At 45.4% G+C, this 22,147-nt stretch overlaps 1 protein-coding gene across 12 annotated transcripts in view; it reads left to right on the forward strand.

Annotated features, from left to right (window-relative positions):
* The window catches only part of GPAM (glycerol-3-phosphate acyltransferase, mitochondrial), a 68,157-nt gene extending 56,263 nt beyond the window's left edge, over positions 1 to 11,894 (forward strand). For 9 of the 12 annotated variants that reach the window (XM_081540182.1, XM_081540249.1, XM_081540205.1 and 6 more), the window contains 8 exons: positions 376 to 446; positions 1,434 to 1,698; positions 2,256 to 2,392; positions 3,572 to 3,649; positions 4,332 to 4,472; positions 5,413 to 5,602; positions 7,198 to 7,256; positions 7,942 to 11,894. In XM_081540182.1, the coding sequence (XP_081396308.1) occupies positions 376 to 446; positions 1,434 to 1,698; positions 2,256 to 2,392; positions 3,572 to 3,649; positions 4,332 to 4,472; positions 5,413 to 5,602; positions 7,198 to 7,256; positions 7,942 to 8,058 (1,058 nt within the window). In that variant the 3' untranslated portion in view covers positions 8,059 to 11,894. The remainder of the gene's footprint in view (positions 1 to 375; positions 447 to 1,433; positions 1,699 to 2,255; positions 2,393 to 3,571; positions 3,650 to 4,331; positions 4,473 to 5,412; positions 5,603 to 7,197; positions 7,257 to 7,941) is intronic. The other 3 variants (XR_014068552.1, XR_014068550.1, XR_014068551.1) reach the window with 1 other exon arrangement.
* Positions 11,895 to 22,147: the final 10,253 nt, after the last annotated feature.

Here is a 22,147-nt window from a genome sequence, read left to right on the forward strand (position 1 = left end):
GCTACTACAATTGTTCTCATATTTGATTTGTATGATTATAAATTTCTACATATTTGGAATATTGAGTAATGGACTCTAGTCATTTTCAGATGTCTGTCTGTCCCCTTCCTTCCTACCTCTGACCTGCCTCCGGTCCAGGTTGAAAAGAGGAAGTTAAAATCAATTTCTGGGTTGAGGGTAGACCTATCTTAGACTGAATTCTGTTATATGAGCAATGATCTCTAATGAGCTTCTACTGGTCCAGAGCAAGAGGACTTTTATAGTTTTAAATGCTTCTAATTAAGATACTTTTTTTTTTTTCAAGATTTAGGTACTTTTTAAAAAGTTTCAGCTATATTAAAAAAGCGCAACTAAAGATTTGTGTTTGCCTTCCAGCTGCTAACAAGTCCTGTGCTATTATGTCAACACACATCGTGGCCTGTCTGCTCCTCTACAGACACAGGCAGGTATGTCTGCAGTGTCGCTGGAGGTCAACAGAAAGCAGGGAAATGCTTTGTCAGCTTTTCAGATGCTTGTCCACTGATAGATTTGGCTCCCTTGCAGCTAGTCCTGTGAGTGAAAGTCACTCAGTCGTGTCCGACTCTTTGCGACCCCATGGACTGTAACCTGCCAAGCTCCTCTGTCCATGGAATTCTCCAGGCAAGAATACTGGAGTGGCTAGCCATTCCCTTCTCCAGGGGAGTCTTCCCAACCCAGGGATCGAACCCAGGTCTCCCGCATTGCAAGCAGATTCTTTACCATCTGAGCCACCAGGGAACCACAGTCCTGTGAGGTGAACAGTCAAATAATCTAAGGACTCTGCCCACAGGGGCTTACAGCCCAATGGAGGAAGACATCTATATGAAAAAAGCCTCAGTGACTGTTTTATCTGACAGTAAGGCATTCTTCGAGGAATACAGTTAACGGAAATAAGGCGTGTCTATCAACACGTAGAAAGTGTTCTGATTGCTGATGGTTTCCAGGCCTTTTGACTTGTATTGAGGACTTGTGCTCCGCCTTCCTACCGTACACTTGTCTACGTCCTGTGATGGGAAAGACTGTCTGTCTGTCTCTGTCACAGTCATGTTCTCAACACCAAACGCAGTGCCAATACATAAATACCAGCTAAGCAATTTGAGAAATTCTTGCTGAAAAATAAGTACCACTTCTTTTCAGAAGGTGGCTTCTTCCCTTTGAGATCTTACACGCTCACATCATGTTTTGTGGCTAGAGTATGCTCTGGACATGAAATATCTTGACATTCCTGGGGGACAGCTTTTTAACCAGTTTTCTAACTTTCTTTACACTGGTGTTCTGGCTTTTTTTTTTTCTGACAGCAAACTTCAGGAAAGCCAAGGCAAGGGGGAAAAAAAAAAAATCCTTGGGGCAGTCTCTCCATCTTTTGAGAAGTGGGTTTTGTGTTCTCATGAGACCCCTTCTGTCTGTTTTTATAGGGAATTGACCTCTCCACATTGGTGGAAGACTTCTTTGTGATGAAGGAGGAAGTCCTGGCTCGTGATTTTGACTTGGGTTTCTCAGGAAATTCAGAAGATGTAGTCATGCATGCCATACAGCTGCTGGGAAATTGTATCACAATCACCCACACCAGCAAGAACGATGAATTTTTTATTACTCCTAGCACAACTATCCCATCAGTCTTTGAACTCAACTTCTACAGCAATGGGGTGCTCCACGTCTTTATCATGGAGGCCATCATAGGTATGTCAGGCCCCGAAGTATTTTCATGGCAAATCAAGGGGCCAAAAGCACGTGGTGGTGTCTACTTCAGTTTGGATAATAGTCCCTTGTTTCAGGGAATGTGTTGCTATAGTTTTAGTTTTGAAATAAAAGTGTCATCTGCTATTTCACTGATTATAGCTTATTTTTATATTTACTATTCAATGAGTAGTAGCTGAACTAGTGTATACATAGTATTACATGATTTACCAAGTAGGAGAGGTCAGATGTCTTGCTGCCCAGGAGCTGAAAATCTAGGTGAAATGAGACATACATGTGGCAGTGAAGTGAGTGGAGGGAACAGAGGAAATGGAGAGCAGAGGGGATGGAAGCTTCTGAAGAAGGTTTGACAGGTTGGGATCACATGGAATCACAAGAAGTAAATTCTGAAAGGATTTACTTAAATTTTTCCAGTGAACGCAGATGATTATTTTGGATGTATCAACGATCTTTTGCAGTAGTGCAGCCAGTCTGAGCCAATTGAGGTTTTTCTTGGAAATCTAAGGCTGCCAGCTTTGCTGATGCTTTTACTTTCTCAGCCTGCAGCCTTTACGCAGTTCTGAAGAAGAGGGGCCCAGGAGGTCCCGCATCTCCCAGCTTGATCAGCCAGGAGCAGCTGGTCCGCAAGGCTGCCAGCCTGTGCTATCTGCTCTCCAATGAAGGCACCATCTCTCTCGTAAGTGAAGACTCTTTTCAGTGTCTCCTGTTCTCTTATTCTTGAGCGTCTTAATGAAAACATAAAATGCTTTCCTCTTGGAGAATTTTTGGTCTATTACTGAAGCTTTACATCCTCCTCCTGGGTCTCGGTGACCACCAGACCATTGTGTCATTACTGTCTTGGTTTGCTCTTGGGGTCACTGCTCCAGAGAACCCTTCCTGTGCTGTGATGGCTCCAGGGGCTCAGCGTTCTCCGTCACTTGGATCCAGAGGCACAGAACTCTTATCATGCATAAGCCACTGGGTCAGAGGTTTGTAAATGATTAACATGCCCACCCGTGGATGAGAGAAACCTAGAAGATGAGAGTCAGAAACAGTCTTAAAACTCATCTGCTCAGCCCCTCTTCCAAATGGCGAAACTAAGGCCCAGCAGTACTAATGAGCATTTATGTTATATTTAAACACTTCTAGACATTTATAATGAGGCATACATATTAAGCAGTAGAGAGGTGTTTTTTCCCCTCAAAGTCATCCATTAATAAAATTTTTATTTAAAAGTCTGTTGTTTTCCACTTAACGGGAATATGTCCTGGGACATTTCTGAGTACAGGTATTGGGAGTACAGCCCTCCTCTACAGCATTGTCTGTATATGTTATATTTGTGTCCTGTTGTGGAATCTGTTTCGCATGAATCTGGGGGGCAGGATGGGAGAGAAAAGGGTAGATAAGGCTCTCAAGGTTGACATTGTCTTTCACTTGGGTTTTTTTTTAATTACTTGAATACATATTGCGTTTCCTCATCCACCACCTTTGTGTACAGCATTTACTGTAAGACAGGTTTTGCAGGGAAATTGTCTTATAAAGGAAAAAATTAGGTGTAGGGGCCGGACACGTAGCCCTTCTGAGGCCGCACTCTACTGGAGGGGTGGGGGTCTGGGGGGACTCAGCTCAGGAGCTCCGTCTGCAGGTGGTGCCTCACTGGGCGCTCTGCCAGTCAGGTAACAAGGTCTCTTCTCAGACTTTGTCCACAGTGTGAGCTTGTCAAGAGGGTGGCGTTGGAAATCTTAGTGGTTGACTAGTGGAGTGAGGCAGGTGTAACCATGGAAGTATTTGGCAGCCACTTTGTACGGTCTTCTGTCTTTAAAAAAAAATAAGTGGAAGACCATGACATTTACACTGAAATGCCTTTTCTTTGCAGCCCTGCCAGACCTTTTACCAAATTTGCCATGAAACAGTGGGCAGGTTTATCCAGTATGGCATTCTTACAGTGGCAGAGGTAAGAAGACGAGCTTGCCTTTGTTTGCCTTTAGTTTCTTGTTCTTTACTATCTTTTCTACCACCCACTTTACCAATGATTCCATTTGATGTGTGCGTGTGTATATACATATATATATATTTATATATATATATATAGAGAGAGGGAGAGAGTCATGTCCAAGATGAGATGAGAAAAATAGGAATGGAGAGAGTGAGTAAATGTCTTTTGGAATGGTTTAATATTATTTTGGTTCCTTTTATGTAACTGGTGTTGCATAAAGCATATCTTGACTTGGTTCCATGGCATCCAGAAGCCTGTGTTCCAAGACCAGATCTTCTGCATATCCATGTGCTTGTAGCTTTCATGTGTGTGTTTTTCTTTTTTGAGATTTTGTTTTAATTTTGGCAGCTTTCGTATAAAAGATGTGGCCTGGGAAAATAGATACCAGTTCAGCAGAGCTGATGGTACTTCAATTGATGTGTCTGGTGGCTTTCACCCCACTCTTTCTTTTCTTCTTTCCTCCCCTGCTGTCTCCCAAGTGATTTTGGCTTTGGAGAGGGTGGTGGATTGATGTCATGAATGGCTGGACAGACAGAAGAGGGGAGGGCAAGAGAGAGGACAACTTTGTCTGGGGTCCAGCCAGGCGGGTGTTTGTGTGCCTGTGCATATTCACTAACTGTTGGTCATCTCCCTGGCATAGCAAGATGATCAGGAAGATATCAGTCCTGGTCTTGCCGAGCAGCAGTGGGACAAGAAGCTTCCAGAACCTTTGTCTTGGAGAAGTGATGAAGAAGATGAAGACAGCGATTTTGGTGAGGAGCAACGAGATTGCTACCTGAAGGTACTTGGGTGAAGAATCTGGGTGGACACCACAGTGCTGAGTTGAGGCTCATGTAGCCACAGATTGACAAGGTGCTTAAAAACTGGGACTCTGGTGACATACTCAAAGCACCCACAAACTAGCCGTGGTAGTTTCTGCCCAGTTAAGACACTGAAACTGAACTGAATTAATTCCTGAAATGATTCAGTCTGGGGTATAGATAAATGGAAGAAGAGACAAGAGTCTCAACTTTCAGGAAGATGAACATCACAGATCATACCTTTCATGACCCTCTCACCAGAATGCAAGGGTGCAGACCGGTAGCCATCCCTGCACTCACTGCTGAGGAGGCAGAGGTTCTGTTCAGGCATCACCAAGGCAAGGCGGTGCCGTGCCAGGTGAGGGAGAGGAGTAGTGCATGTTCTACTGCCGCTGGCCTGGTTGCTCTGCTTGAGTCGTGTTCCACCTTTCCATCGCCACTGCCCAGAGCACCCCCATCACCACCACCACCTTTTCCTGTGGTGCTAGACTGTGGGCCTGAGACCACATGGGAGTGGTGGGCTGTAAGGGCTGGAAGGGACCGAGATGATGTCAGGGGTCTTGGCATGTGGCCTTTGTGCACTTGAGTGACTGCTGAGCCAGGCTTCAAAGCCTGGAGGGTCCAGCCTGGGGACCAGCCATTTTCAGTGATGAGAGTATGTCATAATTATGTCATTCAAGTACAACCATTTTTTCTAGGCAGCTGTTCAATGAATGTAAACCTCAAATACTGTGAAAGTCACCAGTTACAATAAAGAACACATTTCAAAACCAGCGGTCTTCTCCAGGGGTGATTCTGAGCCCACAGAGCAGTAGGCTGTCTCTGTGTGGGACAGGGAGGGACCGTCTTCTTGAGCTGCTGGTGCTCCAAGGAGGTGCCTCTGTCCCCCCACGACTGGGTCTCCCACTCTCGCCCTCCCAGGTGAGCCAGTCCAAGGAGCACCAGCAGTTCATCACCTTCCTACAGAGGCTCCTTGGGCCTCTGCTGGAGGCCTACAGCTCTGCCGCCATCTTCATTCACAACTTCAGTGGTCCCGTTCCCGAGCCTGAATTCCTGCAGAAGCTGCACAAATACCTAATCACGAGAACGGAGAGGAGGGTTGCCGTGTACGGTATGTGTGCCCCTCCCTTCGCTTCCTTTGAAAGCTCTGTTGTTTTTGGTTACAGGAATCTGCTCATTGCAGATAGTTGGAAAAAAAGAATGCAAAATTATCCTGACCTCTCACTCCATGGATTGCTACTACTACCTCTTTGGGTGTGTTGTGTAAATTGAATTACACAGATTACATGCTCATGTCTGGCATTTTTCTCCTAACAATATAAGCAAGATTCATACATGTTGTTCCATGTAGTTGTTTATTCTTGTTGTGTTGTAGTATTCCACTGTATAAATATTTACCACATTTCATCGATTTGTATCCATCACTGATGGATATTTGGGTTTTGCAGTTCAGAGTTCCTCTGAATAGTGCTGCCATGAACATGTTTGGGTGTGTCCTTGGGCAAACAAATGGACTCATTTATGTTGGCCTGTAGAGGAGAGTTGCCTGTTCGCAGGGTGTGGTGTGTTTGGCATCAGTAGGTGTGGTCCAGAGGTTCCTGAGTGCCAAACCCAGAAACTCCCAGCAGCAGCGTGCACCTCTGGTGTCCCCCTCCTGGCTGGCACCTGGTTCTGTCTCTTATGGAAGAGGTGTGATTGGGGTGGGAGTAGCATTCTCTACAGTTATTCTATAGGACTGCAGCTACTTTGAATCAATAATTTTTAAAGCCCTGAGGGATCTAGAGATAATCAATCACTAGATATTTATCTAGAGATAGCTAGAACTCTTGGAGAAGGCAATGGCACCCCACTCCAGTACTCTTGCCTGGAAACTCCCATGGATGGAGGAGCCTGGTAGGCTGCAGTCCATGGGGTCATGAAGAGTCGGACACGACTGAGCGACTTCACTTTTAATTTTCACTTTCCTGCATTGGAGAAGGAAATGGCAACCCACTCCAGTGTTCTTGCCTGGAGAATCCCAGGGATGGGGGAGCCTGGCGGGCTGCTGTCTATGGGATTGCACAGAGTCGGACACGGCTGAAGTGACTTAGCAGCAGCAGCAGCTAGAACTCTACAGATTGATATATAGAGAGATGTATAGCTACATCTATAGCTATATTTCTAGATGGAGATCAAGACTTAGAGTCACCTCACTTTAGAGATGAGGACACTGTTCCAGATCATGCTGCTAGTTAAAGGGCAGCCTGGGTTTAGAATTCCTTTTTTCTGACCTCTGGGCTTGTGCTTTTTCTGGGTCCACTCCAGTAGGAGTCATCTATGCATTCCTGCACAGTTTAAAAGAACTTATACGTTCTGGCTCATTTGAGTCTCACAAAAAGCTTTCGAGATGGATGTTTTGGGTTTTTCTTTTTCCCTTCCTCTTCTCTCTGTCCTTCCCTGCCTCCTCCCCTTCCTTCCTCCCTTTTTCTCTTTCTCTCCCTACCCCTCTCTCCATTTCCCACCCCCTGCAAAAGATGACAGAGTAGATTTAAAGAAAGAGCAGACCCTTTGCGGCCTCACAGGTGACTGGTAGAAAAGGGAGCTTGGCGCAGTCCTCGGACTTGCTCTGACCTCCTCCCAGCCTCCTACACTCTCTTCCTGTGGATATTGAGGTTTTCATTGTCACTGGGGCTAAACATTTAACAGGGCCTGATTCTTTCTCCACAGCTGAGAGTGCCACTTACTGTCTTGTGAAGAATGCTGTGAAAATGTTTAAGGATATCGGGGTGAGTGTCCACCGCTTATGGTATAAGAGCGTGTGTTCACTTCTGTCCTCTCTCTGTTTAGATCTAGTCTGTCTGAGTCCCCTTTGTGTTGGGCTGGACCCTGAGAGATGCAGTTTCTGCAGGCTTAATCATGCAGGCACTTCTGGGGATTGGGAGGAGGAGGGGCATGTTGAAGGTGAGGCCCCTCCACACAGATTTATTTGAATGTTCCAAAATTGTCCTGGTTTTCATCTTCATCCTAAATGAAGGTGTCCATGTGTTTCAAGATTCTACTGCAGTTTTGGTGGGAATGTTAATTATGCCATATGATTTTCAGTTATTTTCTTGTGTTTTTACCAGTATTGCTAGAAGTATCCTCAGGTATCCTTTATCTTCACAAATTACTTGGGACATGAGTTCCATGGAGGTACTAGTGGTCTTTGTAAGGAACTATTCTGTGACTTTATTCTAACATAAAATTTAAAATTTAGTGCACTAGTAAACCCCACACCTGCTCCCATAATCTCCCACCCCCATAACCTTCCTACCCTGTACTCACACACACCCTGCGCGTACATTTTCTTAAAGCCTGGATATGGCTTTATATGCCTTACCGCACATCAAGTAAGGGTTGGTGACAGAAATGTCTACCCGCCCCCTTCCCCTTTTTCGTTTGTCTTTAATTTAATCTAAACTTTCTCTCTAGGTTTTCAAAGAGACCAAACAAAAGAGAGTGTCTGTTTTAGAACTCAGCAGCACTTTTCTACCTCAATGCAACCGGCAAAAACTCCTGGAATATATTCTGAGTTTTGTGGTGCTGTAGGTAACTTCGGGCACCTCTGGCAGGTGAAGGGCGTGGGACCAGTTCCTCATAGGCTCCGCCTGTGGCATGAGAGTGGACGGCGCCGTCGTGTGGTCGGGCCTGACCTGTCCCGACGTGACCTCCTGGAAGACAAGTGCCTTCTCCCCTCCGTGATCTGTGATCGTTGGACACTGAGGTGACACAACAGCCTACAGATCACACCATGGGGGCCCCAGCCTCCGTTTGCAGTTCATAATCAATAGATTGCAAAATGAAATTTTGGAGTTTATTAAAGATTTACATTCTAAATATAACTGTTAGGGACTTATTGCTGTGATGGACACACAAATGTAGTTGATTCTAAAACTGAATCGTGTTTAGTACACTTAATGCTGTCAGGTAATTTGTTGGTATATGTTCTGATTAATGCTTCCTTTAAAAATAATTGCGTCATCCATTCACTGTTTTTTGTTTTTTTCATGTTTGTTTTTTCTGTTTAATCTATGTCAATTGTAGCTAACTTTTAAATGGGAACATTTTTTTCCTCGCAAAGTGCTTGACAAATTGAACGGGCGATTCACACATAGGTGTCACTGTGCTGTCTGAGGCAGTCAGGTATAGAAAGTGTTTTAAGAGCTAAGTGAAAACACAATATTAATTTAGGTCAGAAATAGAGATAATCTGACCAAACAGCTAGTACCAGGAAGTAAATTTGGCTGGTGAAATTCAAGATAAACTTGGCCAGAAAACTGACTTTGAAAATGTTTGCTCATGTGAAAAAGTGCCATTGAGTTTTAAATGACCAGCAAGTATTTAGGAACAACTCCTGTTTTATGTCTGTGTCCCTCCCCTGCCACCCTTCCCCCCACCTCCTGCCTCAGGTAGTACCTGCCTCTCAGGTACAGTTGTTTCTTGGAGATAGCAACTGTCCTAACTTATTAGCTTGACCTGATCGCCCATGTTAGTGTAAAGTGCTCTGGCTGCAGACTCATGACCCAGGCCTCTTAGTCCTGCAGACTGGTTGTATACTTTTGAGTGGCTGGTATCCACTCAAGTTGGGCAGAGTACCACCTGTGGGTTGTACATCACATATGTGATGGCCCTGCAGACTGGCAGATGGTCAGAGGCATTTGTAGATTTTTTTAGCTTTGAGAAAAAGAAAACCATGGTTCTTTAAAAATGTGCATGGGTTATTTTCCTAAACCCTGATGCCATATAGTGGCAAATAATTATGAAAAATTGTTCATAACAGGTAGGTGCCTTTTTTGTGAGCAGGGATCATAATTGTTTGCTAATTGTGGCAATGACGGTGATTTCTTAAAGATCATGTGATATAAAATGTTTTCTAACAGTTGACTGTTACTTCTTCTCTCCGTGGTATGATGGAATTAGGAATTTTTCCTGACAAATACTGCAGGTAATCTTTGAATTTAATAGAAAGGTACTGAGAATTAAGTTTGTACTTTTGTCAGCTTGGATTTTAAACGCTAATAATGTCTTGTGAATATTCTGTGTGTGTTGGGAGAGGGAAAAATACTGATTGGTATTTCACATTGTATGAAATTTTTGAAACTCGGAGCAATAATGCCATGCTGTTGGGATTTTCTTCCACTCTTCTCAAATTCCGCATTTAAAACATGTTTTCTTTATAGGAGCTCACATCCCATTAAGCCGCTGTCAGTGTTGCAGCGGCTCTGGTGTGGAGTGGGGTCTTCACCGTGTTACATTCCGTTTTACATCCTAAGTAGGATTGAGCTCTGTGTTTTGGGGAACAGCCAGGGAGGCTTATTTATCCCCTTGTGTGTTCCTTATCTAGGTAAGCAAACGTTTCACTAGTCTCTTTTACTCATCCATGAAATTATAGACCAAGGCTTACTCAGACTGTCCAAGTCAAGGTTGGCACTGACTTCCCTGTGGACTCTGCTGCCCTGCCTGTGACTTCCGCTAAGAGCTGCTGCTTCGCCAGCCTGAGCAGGGAGCAATGGCTTCTCTGGCTCTATTTTCCCTTTCAGTTGGTTTGTTTTCTAGAAATCTACTCAGATGCTTTGGGGAATGCAATGTATGATTTGCTAGCTCTCTCACCACTTAACTCACTGTGAGAATAAATATGCATGCTTTCTGTAATTAACTGGTGCTTTGAAAACCTTTTTTAAGGAAGACAAATCTCAACCAAAGTTCTGCTCATCCAGACAAGCTCACCCTCGAGTTAATTTTAGCACAGCTCATTCTTTAGTGCCTCATTACTGAACAAACATCCATCATCCCAGTAAGGCTTCCAGATACCACTCTTTTGCTAAAAGATTTATTCTCCTTGTTTTCCAAAAGCAAATGGCTTTCACGTAAGATTAAACGAACTAGGTGCTTGTAAATAATTCATTACCGTTTACTCTATTGCATTTCTAGAATACTGAAATGCATGCCCTCCAGGGGAAGACAGACTGTGAGTCGAGTTAAAAAGCAAACAAAAAGACCCAATGATAAGCAATATGAAGCTACACTCTTTCAAAATGAGAAAGTCCTCAGTAATTCAAAAGAGAAGAAGGCACTTTCGCTTTTAAGGGAGAAGGAAGGAAGTAGCGTGAGGTGTGTAGAACTAGTAACAGAGAAAGGACTATGAGTCCTCCTCAGATCTGTGAAGTCTCATGAAGTCACAAGGGTGAGTGGAGAAAACGCATCAGGGACCGCAGTGAATGTAAACTCAGATTGTGGAATTTCCAATCTGAGGAGCAAACCATTTCCCAGAGTTCTCTGTGTATATGAGTGCTCTGTGAGATGTTCTTAGGTGTTTTGTAGAAAATGTGTTGCTGGTAAAATTAATTTGCACACTAACCCTCTTTCCTAGAAACTCACAGTGCACTTTAGTACAGTAAGGGCTCAGGGCCCACCGGTACCAAGCCTGTATTAACCCAGCATTTCCCAATCTGTGCAACCCTAGGGCCTTTTTCCCCTTCGGAACACCCCTGTGGACCTCTCCTGAGGTTCACAGAAAACATTTTGGGAAACACTATGTTATGTATTTCTGTAAGAGGACAAGACAGTAACCGCCAGGTGGTACAGAGGCATATCTTGCATGCATTTTGTACGATCAAGCAAGCGTTGTGTTAAATGGATATATACTTCCTCCCCTGGAGACAATAAGCACAGAAAACTATTGTATAGGTGGTCAGAGCTCTTTGATGAAAGATCTGCCCTCAATGTGTCTGGGTTTTTAACTGAAAGGAGCAAAATTAACACTAGGATTAATTGGGGTAAAAAATTAAGATTTTAAGTCAGACCTAGCAGAAGATATTGCACAATCAAATGCAGCTTTTTATCCACAAATAGTTCTAGTGTTTAGAAATGATAGGACCTACCACTGAGATTTATAAGACTTAACTTGGATGTAAATCTGTTTTTTAAAGCACTCTTTTTAGGAACTTGAGACTTGACATCTGGCATTTCAGTTTAATACAAAATGATGGCATTTGAAAGAGACTTTTGACTTTATTTCTAAACATCTAAAGTTTTGAAATGCCTTGATGGAAGGTGTTAAACTGTTTGCCTGTTGTACAAAGAAATGTTAGATTGTTTGTAAAAAGATTGATTATAAAGTACCATAAAATAGCATGGCGTGAAGTTGTGAATGAAACTGATTTGGAAACGTGGATTGATTTTTACGCCTGTTAATATATTGTAAGAAGCACAGAGGTGTAGCTTTGTTTTAATAAACCAAAAAATGAACATATTCTTGATGTCTTGTATCTGTAGTTAAAAGTTCCCTACATAATTCGTTATACAAACACTTCTTGTTTGACTTCACGTAGACCATGATTAAAATGCTTATAGGAAACAATCTTAAATAAATTTGTGAACCTGCAGTGCATGATTTTATTATTGAGCCAGAGCTCTTCAAATTTGATCAAGCATTTGGGTTTGTAGATATCTACAGCTTAGCTATTGCCCTCCTCACTAAATATTCACATCACAGAAATATTCTTTGGGTTTCTGTGAATATTCTTTAAGCATGGTGCTTCTATCATTTTAATATGTTTAAGTTTATAAAAGTATGAATGGAAGTCTTGGGTTTTTCCCACTAGTTCATAATAGTTACTCAAAATAGTTTTTTTTTTTTGACAAATAGGACAAGTTCTTTATTGGAGCACTGTTTTCTGTGGATGCTTTGGATTGCTCAGATGCAGCCTTCTGTCGACACCATCCATGCCCTTGGGGTGCATGACAGTGCATGATGGAACTGTGAACCTGAGCAACACCGAGGGCCATCCCATCTGTTCTGTGCCAGCCCCTCCATCTGAACTTTGTACTTTGGCCCCTTTGGTCTCCTCTGGGTGTTGTTGCCGTGACTGTGCCCTCACCCTTGGGTGTACTTGTTCTTTCATTTGCATTAGCAACTTTCTTATTGCTGCCAAACGTGGCCTTCCCTTGATCAAAGCAAAATGCCCACTTTTACAGCCACTCCTCTTTAGCTGGATATTAATTTTGAACCCTGGTCTTTTCATGTTTAGTCCTATATTCACTAATTTTAGTCCTATTTGTTCCCTTTTTAAACACCTTACAGTCTGTCTGGTACACACACAGCTAGTAAAATTCTAACCTCCAAATACAAAGCATTATGTTGTCCACAGCACCTGTGATGTCCACAGGATGGCCATCATTAGCCATCTCTGTAGATGCCAGCATAGCTCCTGCACTTTGTGAACTTGTACCAGAAAGCTTGGCATCTGGGTGGTTCTCAGCCCTCAATCTAGGAAAAGGAAGACTTGTCAAAGTTGTGTTCTGTGTGTGGATTTTATATGGCCTTTCAGATCAGTTTTTATTATTTTTAAAGAAAAGGAATATAGCAGAAAGAGCATGGGGTTTGGGGAACAGAAAACTTAAAGGATTGACTCTGGCTCTCTCGGCACATGCTGGAAGCCTCTGAGCTAGTCACCTCGCCCCAGTGAACTTGGGTATCCTCTGTGTTGTATGGGGACAACAGGATTTTGATGAAATGAGGTAGAATGAATGCAGAAATGTTTTATAAGCTTAAAAGTGTTGCAATTGTGTGGTATTTGTTTTCTCCATTTCGTATTTAGGGTTTCCTTGGTGGGTCAGATGGTGAAGAATCGATCTTCAAAGCAGGAGACCTGGATTCAATCCCTGGGTTGGGAAGATCCCCTGGAGGAGGGCATGGCAACCCACTCCAGTCTTCCTGCCTGGAGAATCCCATGGACAGAGGAGCCTGGCAGGCTACATTCCATGGGATCGCAAAGAGTCAGCCAAGACTAAGTGAATAACACTTTCACCTTCATTTTCATTTCATATTTAGGAAAGAAAATTTAGCTCTGAAAGGGAACTTAGGAGTCACCTAGTATTCGGCACCCATGTTTTACAGAAGAGAATACCACTGTGCTCACACAGTAAGTGACGACAGAATCTAGAAGAGAAGCAGCCTTGTTTGACACTGCAGTCCCATAACCACCAACCAAATGAAAAAGCACAAGAAAGCAAAATGATCAAGTCCCATCCGGTGAAGTAGGGACAGTCCTTGCATTTGGTGTGGAACTTGGCAAATTACATAAGGATGTGAAAGTGGAAGGAAGTTAATTGACTCCAGCAAAACAATGTGTTGGACATGCTGGTACCTGGGACTTATTTGTGGGTACAGAGTTGGGCACTGTGCTCAGCACTTTCTATGTATCATCTTGATCCTCTAGGGTTGGTACCATTAATTAGCTCCATTTTACCACCGATGCAACTGAGGCTCAGGGTGAGGCAGTTTGCTGAAGGCTTCTGCCAAGGCAGAGTTCAGATTTGTTCTCCATCATAGTGACACAGGTTTTCCTGGGTTTGTAAATTCTGCCCTTGTCCTAGAACAACTGACAGGCCCAGAGAAATAAGGCAGAAAGCAGTACATCTCATCTGGGCTGGGGGAAAAGAATGTAGGGATTCTCTCCCTTCATTCCACCTAATTTCATCTTCAAAAGTCCATCATGAGGGTGTCCCTGTACAGTTCAGAGAGCAACCACATTACTCAGGTGATGTGTCCAGCTCAAAGGATTTCTCAGAAGCTCTCATTTGCCCAGAGTTAAGCAGGAGGAGAGTTTCTGAGGTTGAAAAGATGGCTAGAATTTGCGACCATTTGCTGTGGATTTGTCATGGTACAGAGCCAAAATTCAGCAATGGTTCCGAGGGGATCACAGAGAGGAGATCATTAGTTGATTGCAGAGCTATATCTCAGCAATAGGAGGTTCCTCACCCCCTCCTTTTCCTTGGAATGTCCATGCTGCTTACTATTCCCATGCTGGCAGCCGTGACAAGGATGCGACCTTGAGAGAGTAAGATGCTGTCAAGACCAACTGGACTGAGTGAATACGTGACTGAACCCAGTTAAAGCCTCTAATGTAACTTAAGATTCTGGCCCGTGGGGGTGGAGATCCACTCATCTTGTGCTGTCCATGACAATCTTCATAGTTAAGTTCCCTTGCTTGCTAAACCTGCCACCTACCAACTGGCGGTCTGCTTCTTCCTCTATTCTCTCCTTGCTCTCTGTGTATGGGGGCCAGTTTGCAAACCAACAGTGTGATTGTATTTTTATGATCATGTGGGCCAGGTACCATGCTGATCATGTAGGAGGGATCCCAAAGACCCTAAGAGGAAACTGATTGTAAGCAGTTTCTCGAGGTTGTGTTGCTGGCAGGCTGGGGCTGGTTTCCAAACTTGATCTTCAAAACTGTGTTTTACAAGCACTCAGTAGAGACACTCAGCCTTCTCTAAGGGTCCATGTCCAGAAGAGAGAATAAATCATATTGGAACAGGATCTGGAGATGGAGTTTCTTTGACAGGGGTTTCGAACACAGGACAGACTTTGGCTGGGTTTGCTCTGAAGTCTTCCACTATGTTCACTGAGTTGGAAAATCTCTGCCTCTTGTGCAGAAAGAAGAGGGGGCAGTTCCAGCCTGGCCTCCCGAATTGCAGACTCAGTCCTGGCCCCTCCACCTGGAATCAGGAGCTATCTCCTGCCTCCAGGACACTGCATGAATCACTTCTAAATCTGCAATCCTGAGACAGTAATGGTGGTAGCAGGCCCACACGTTTGTAATGCTGTAAGGCTCTAAACTGCAAGTCAGGTTTTACATAAAGTTTGCTTACATCTCTGAATTGGGAATTTTTTTTGTTGGAGCCTTGGAGCCTCATTCAGTTTCCCCCATGGAAAACTTTTCCTCCCAAGAGTCGACTGAAATAACTACGCACAATGTGAGAGCTGTGTGTTTCAGTTTATTTGGGGATTTCCTAAGGATGATATCTTGGGAGACGGTCTCTTGGGTAGCTGTGAGGAACTGCCCCAAAGAGGTAGGAAAGAGGTTGGCCCGAGAGTGATTTTGGAGAAAGGGTGCGTGCAAACAGGCACACATCTCCATAGAAGGTAGCTGCTAGTCATAAGAAAACGGGCATCTCAGTTCATGATTTTAGTGCTTGTCTAAGTATGAGAAGATGCAAGAAGTTATGTTCATAAAATTTTCTCCTGGAAATATCTAACTCTCTGAAGGCCTGTTCTGTCTGTTTTCCCAGAGCACAGAGTGCCTCATGTCTGATCTTTGCCCCAATCTCCTTTCAGAATGTGTTAAAGGTCAGCAGTGGCAGTGGCTAGTGACTTAATCCTTATAAAGCCAGATGGTGACATTCTTTCGTTGGCACAATGCAGGTATAAAGCAATCAAATTAATTTAAGAAGTGTGTCTAAAATGGGTGATGGAACACAGTCATTGTCTCTGATCAGGATAAAACTTAATTTTCATTGCCAACAACCTGCATTTAGGTCTTTTCTTGATGAAAATTCATTGTTTCTCTAATCTGTTGAACCAAGAGGGTAGGTTTACATGGTATATCCATGGTTCCTGTTTTAAATCAATTTTATTAACAATAAAATCTTGTCAGAGCCCAGAAAATAATTTTACATAAATAAAGGTAAAGTACAGAGGTTGAAAAAGTAATTGTCAGAGAGGGCATTTGGGTCTCAGGATCCTGTGAGAGGCCGGAAAGTGGCAGACCCTCAATATGGGTTTCACTGCAGCAAAGCTGTTAGGAAATCAGTTTTAAAAGTTACAAAATAATTTTGAAGTATTACATGCTTTGCTATTTAAAGTAACTCCCCGTGCTATGCTTAGTCATTCAGTCGTGTCCGACCTTTTCCCACCAGGCTCCTTGGTCTATGGGGATTCTCCAGGAAAGAATACTGGAGTGGGTTGCCATGCCTTCCTCCAGGGGATCATCCCAACCCAGGGATCGAACTCAGGTCTTCTGCATTGCAGGCAGATTCTTTACCATCTGAGCCACCAGGGAAGCCCAAGAATACTGGAGTGTGGGTAGCCTATCCCTTCTCCAGGGGATCTTCCCTACCCAGGAATCGAACCGGAGTCTCATGCTTGTGGATTTTCAGGCGGATTCTTTAGCAGTTGAGCTACCAGGGAAGCCCAATGTTTCTCTAACCCTGTCTAAGCTTTAGTGCATCCCATGAATATTTATCGCTCTAAATACTATAGAAAATATCACTCACCGAAAGCAAAAAAAAAAACAAACGTGGTTTTTCTGTTTAAAATATTCTTTTCCCAATCATAACAGTAAACTGAACATATAATTTTAAGATCTTTAGTTATATGAAGTTCACCAAGTCTGCAAATTAGAGTTAGTAACTAGTTACGTGACTTTCTCCCAGCTGTAAATTAGGGCACTGATTAACATCCCACATGTACCACGTCTATCATAGGAGAAATGAAAAGCCACCTGAGCCAGTGGGTGGTGCTTGGAAAGTGTCATTTATTATCTAAATGTAAAGACAGGCTTCTGTGAGGTGCTGGGTTTTCCTGAGGTGGAGTTCTGGCAGTAGGTTCTGTAGGAAGCTACCTATATGCCTGTGGCCACCTAGAGGTCACCTGCGGATGTTCCTGCACCTTGTCTGCCTGGATCTCCCTGCTGAGGGCAGTCCCTGATATGGGGGCATGTGGAGCCCAAAGAGCCTGCTGAAGTTGCTGGGTGGTCAACACCCCAGGAGGGACCCTCAACCAGAGAGGGTTGGGAGCTACAAGTTAAAAAGCCCCCCACTGGAGCAATTCAGAGGGTCCCCAGTGGGGTTAAAGTCCAGTTGGCCACAGCGGTGATCCATTCATTATTTCCTTTTCTTGGGGTATAATAATCCTTCTTCCCCTCCCATGTCTAACCTTTCCTGTCCCTTACCTGTGCTCCCTGACCTCAGCTCACACATCAAGGACTCGGAGCGAATGTGGTCTGAGGAGCTGTTTTGGGGGGAATTCAGACTGAGACAGTCCTCATGACTGTTCATGGACTGGATGCTGAGCACAAAGTGGTGTTGAGAGCTAGTGCTTCCAAAGACTGTTCAAAGACTGCTAAGCTGGACTCACCAATGCATTGTCAACGCAGAATAAGTAGAGACAGAGAACACGACACCTCTAATTCCCAGTGTGACATCTGTGTTTGAAGATGGTGATGAGGACTGGATCTGTAAACACCATCCTTCCCCCTTTGCTGGTTGCCAGTAAGAAAGATCCACATGGTGGTTAGAGAGATTTGAACTCAGGGTGGTAAAGATTTGGGGAGTGTTACTGTTATCAGGAACCAAGAATGACAGAGTCTAGAAGGAGGTAGGGGGCTTCCCAGGTGGCACAGTGGTAAAGAATCCGCCTGCCAATGTAGGAGATGCAGGTTCGATCCCTGGGTCAGGAAGATCCATTGGAAAAGGAAATGGCAACCCACTCCAGTATTCTTGCCTGGAAAATCCCACAGACAGAGGAGCCTGGTGGGCTATGGTTCATGGAGTGCCAGAGAGTCAGACGTGACTGTGCAAATGAGCATGCACCAGCATGAGAGGTAGGCAGCGGAGAGGATGCCAAGTGTAAAGCACATGCTGACCTGGGAGCAGTGCCCTGTCTCCTAGGGGACCAGGATGTTACCCAAGAAAGGTTACTTAATAATATTATAGTTGGTCAAGGAAAATACAGAATCTGGTGTGGGTGGTGACTGAGGAGGCACTTGGCAGAGTCAGTCTTTAATTGGGCCTGGAAGGAAGGGAAAGACCCAGACAGTGTGAAAAAGAATTCTTTCAAAATCTCACCTAATAATTAATGCTATGGCTCATGTGCAAGACCTGTGTACATGGGTATAATTCAGCCTGCAGACTTACCTCATTTGGTAATTTAGAAATAAATGAATGGAGTCAAAGTTCAAGACATCCAATTTTTCTGAAGTCTAGAATTGTAGCTAAACTGTAGCTTTGGTTAAAACTTAGATCTGGCAGCACTGGGTCTGCACTCGACTTGGAACAATGGATTAACAATGGGGCGAGGTTATTTACAAGGGGCATGCGCATTTCAGTTTGTTACATTTCTGCCTGCAGGATTGTCTGCTATCAGAGGTCAGGGGTCATTGAGTCAACGGCTTTATACAGTTTTATTTTTCCAAAGCAAAGAACAATGTCTCTAAATGCACATGTTTATTTTAAGTTCAGAAAGACCTTTGAGTGTGCAGGTGAGGAGAAAAAGTAATACGTATGGAGCGTGAAACGATCTGCCAGTCTCTGCGCCAACAGCTTTGCAGACGTGACTAGCTTCTCCCCATTTTACACACTGGGAAGTGGGGGCTCTAGAAGTCTTGGGAAGCGCTTCAGGTTTCTTAAGGGAACATTGGCCAGCCTGCTGCACAAACCCCTGTTCTTTCTATGGCACCCTGAAGTTTCCTTGATCTTGAACTTCTTCCTGTTTGGATTTCTCGATCTGGGTGTGGTTAAGTCCCCTCTGTGACCACATTTAGGGGTGGGATAGGGATGAGGGTGGGAAGGAAAAGAGTGGTGATGCCCTAAGATGTGGGGCTTTATGATTTCCCCCCATAGTTTAAAGCCTGCCTCCTAGGACAGACGCATCTTCCTCATATTCCTCCAGCAGTTAAACCCGCCCAATCAAGGACAAAGAGGCCACAGGTGTTCCAGGAGGGGAGGGGAGGGGAAGGGAGAGGAGGGGAGGGGAAGGGAGAGGAGGGGAGGGGAAGGGAGGGGAAGGGATGGGAGGGCTGGCATTGAGCATGATGTGGGGGCCAGTCCCTGGTGCGGAGCCTCTGGGTGATGAACAGAAGTCACAGGTGAGTCCATCTTCTTGGCTTTCTTGGGGGTACAGAGCCCCCACCTACCAACAAACTAGTATTGAACAGATAATGTCTGGTGTGGTAGTCTGGGGGCTTCCAGGTTATCTTTGTGATGTGACTGCAGCCAAAGCATTTATAGCTTTGTGATTCTGTATCCGGGATCTGGCTAAAGCTTGGTGGGTTCGAATCCCAGTTAAGCGCTCACCAGCCCCAACCTGGTGCCTCTCTCTTCTTTCTTTTTAATTTCTTGGCTCTACTATGTCTTCATTGCCGCACAGGCTTTTCTCTAGCTGTGGCGAGGAGCGGCTACTCTCTAGCTGTGGTGCATGGACTTCTCACTGCAGTGGCTTTTCTTGTTGTGGAGCTCCGGCTCTGTAGTGTAGGGGCTTCAGTAGGTGCCGGCTCCCGAGCTCTCCAGCACCGGGTTAGGAGTTGTGGCTGGAGTCTGTTTTTTGCTAAATTGCCTCCGCTTAATCGAGTGGTCAAGGAAGTACTGAATCTTCACGAATCATTTAATACCAAGCCTGGCACATAGATAGTAAATGCTTCATAAATATTAGCTCTGTTAAAGGTCTCCCCTTTTTTGATGACTCAGAAAATTTTCCTTGGGACTCTCTGCTTTTTCTACTTCCACCTACCCTCTCGCTCTCTCAGCCAGCAGTTCCTAGAATATTCTGGCAAGACGCTGGGCAAGTCACTGCGTAGTTCTGACCTTAGTGCTTTGTGCTTCCCCAGCCTCCTCAGCCTTCCTGAGGCCGTGGAGTTTCAGGGGCAACTTTGCTTGAATCTGCTTCCCTTGTGGTTCATCTGGTAAAGAATCTGCCTGCAATGCGGGAGACCTGGGTTCAATCCCTGGGCTGGGAAGATACCCTGGCGAAGGGAAAGGCTACCCACTCCAGTATTCTTGACTGGAGAATTCCATGCGTCCGTGGGGTCGCAAAATCGGACATGACTGAACGGCTTTCACTTTGCGTGAATCCGGCCCCACCGGGATGCAGGATGTGGCCGCGGTTCCAGCTTGGTCCACGCGGTGGCGCTGGAACTTCATCTCGGGCGTCTAACGCGGGACCGAAAGGAGGGCGCAGCCACGCAGACCCTGGGACTGGAGTTGGTGCTTCCTGGCGGGGCTTTGGGTGCGCCTTAGCAGTGGAGCTTCTCACCGATTGTCACAAATGAGGCTCCGGGTTGAATCCCCTAAGTGGAGGAAAGGGAAAGGAAGCGACAGAAACCGGGAAGAGTGAGGTTGGCTGCAGCGGGAGTGGTTCCTGCAACCCGGGGTCGGTCTCTTGTCCGTAGCCTCGTTCCTGCCCCTTGTGCTGTGCTAGTCCAGGCTCTGGTCGCTTTGTCACTCTCTCCGGTCCCCTGCCCACCTCTGCCTTGCAGTGCATTTTCCACGCGCCTTTCTGCTCCTCTGTGAAGACCTTCAGAGCCCGTCAAGCCCACCTCTCTTTTCTTTGCCGTCACTCTTCAGTGCAGTCAAACCCAACCACTCCTTTCCTTCCTCCTCGCCTTTGCTTCTGCGAGATGTCACCCCTCTGCATATTTAAATCTTATTTTTTCCCCTTGGGCCACCTGGAGGTGATTGTTCCTTCTTCTGAGCCCTCATTACATCTCTCCTATGGCACCGGACCCTTTCATTCAGCCATTCCAGTATTCATGGAGCACCTACTGTATACAGCAAGATGCTGGGTGTGCAGAGGGGAATAATGCTGACATCCCTGCCCTCGTGGAGCTTACATTCTAGTTGCTGAGATAGATCTAAAAGGAGTAAGTCAGTCAGTGTTAGTCACTCAGTCGTGTCTGACTCTTTGTAACCCCACGGACTGTAGCTCACAAGGCTCCTCTGTCCGTGGAAGTCTCCAGGCAAGAATACTGGAGTGGGTTGCCAATATTGCCAAGATTCCTTCTCCAGGGGATCTTCCCAACCCAGGGATCAAACCCAGGCCTCCCGCGTTGCAGGCCAAATCTTTACCATCTGAGCCACCAGGGAAGCCCTGAAAAGGAGTAAACAGGAGTGTGAATAAAGTACAGATTGTGGTGAGTGCAGTAAATGAAACTATTGGGTGCTGTGGAAGAGGGTAATTGTGAGGTGTGTGCTCAGGAAGTCTCCTCCGAGCAAGTTGACATCAAAGCTGAGTCTTGAGGCTGAGAAGGCGCCAGTTTTGCAAAAGGGGCTTAGGGGTGGGTTGAGCCCTCCCGGACTGCAGAGAAGCCAGAAGAGGCTGGGCAGCCTCTGAGTCTGGAGGCTGCCAGAGCAGGAGGCAGGGAAGCCACTGAAGTAGAACATCAAGGTTGATGCTCTTTAGAGAGTATGGTTGCTTCTCTGAGCACATGGCCTGGGGGAAGGGGAAGAAATGAAACTGCTATGCAGAGAGAGGATGGCGGCTGGGACTGGGTGGGGGTGGGGATGTTCTAGGTCTGCCCTACAACAAAGGCATGGGACTGAGTGTCAAGTTGAATACTCCAGTGGCTGGGGCCGCAAAGAGGTCACTGCCTCTGGGGCTCTGTGAGGGAGGGGCAGAGTCACGTGATACAGCACCCCTGATCTAGGGGGTTGCAGGGGGTGCTGCAGATGGATGATGGATCTGACATTTGATTGATGGACTCAAAGCTCCCTGAGGGCAGGAAGTGTACTGGATGAATTGTGACTGTAGAAAGTGTCTCCTAGGTGGCCTCCCTTTGGTAGAATAAACGTAAAGATTTGATATTGTTGGAGACACGGGTGCCCAGGGGACCGAAGCAGGACCCCTTTTACTGCCTGCCACCGGTGGCTGTCTTGGGAGCACTGAGGATGCTGGCGGTGGCTGCAGAGGTCAGGCCTTCGCTTTTCTCCTTGGCTCTGTGTCCGGGACTCTAAGCCTTCTTGGTTCTTTTGGCGGCTGCTAAGCCGTGAACCCCTGTCCTGCTTCCTCCCCTTTCATAATCCACCTGCATACTTCTTCACTTCTGGAAGGTGGGGTGCTGATGGTTTCAGGAGCCCTAGA

Source organism: Giraffa tippelskirchi, chromosome 2 (assembly GCF_054371585.1).
Source record: "Giraffa tippelskirchi isolate mGirTip1 chromosome 2, T2T-mGirTip1v1.2.pri, whole genome shotgun sequence".
Taxonomy (NCBI): domain Eukaryota; kingdom Metazoa; phylum Chordata; class Mammalia; order Artiodactyla; family Giraffidae; genus Giraffa; species Giraffa tippelskirchi.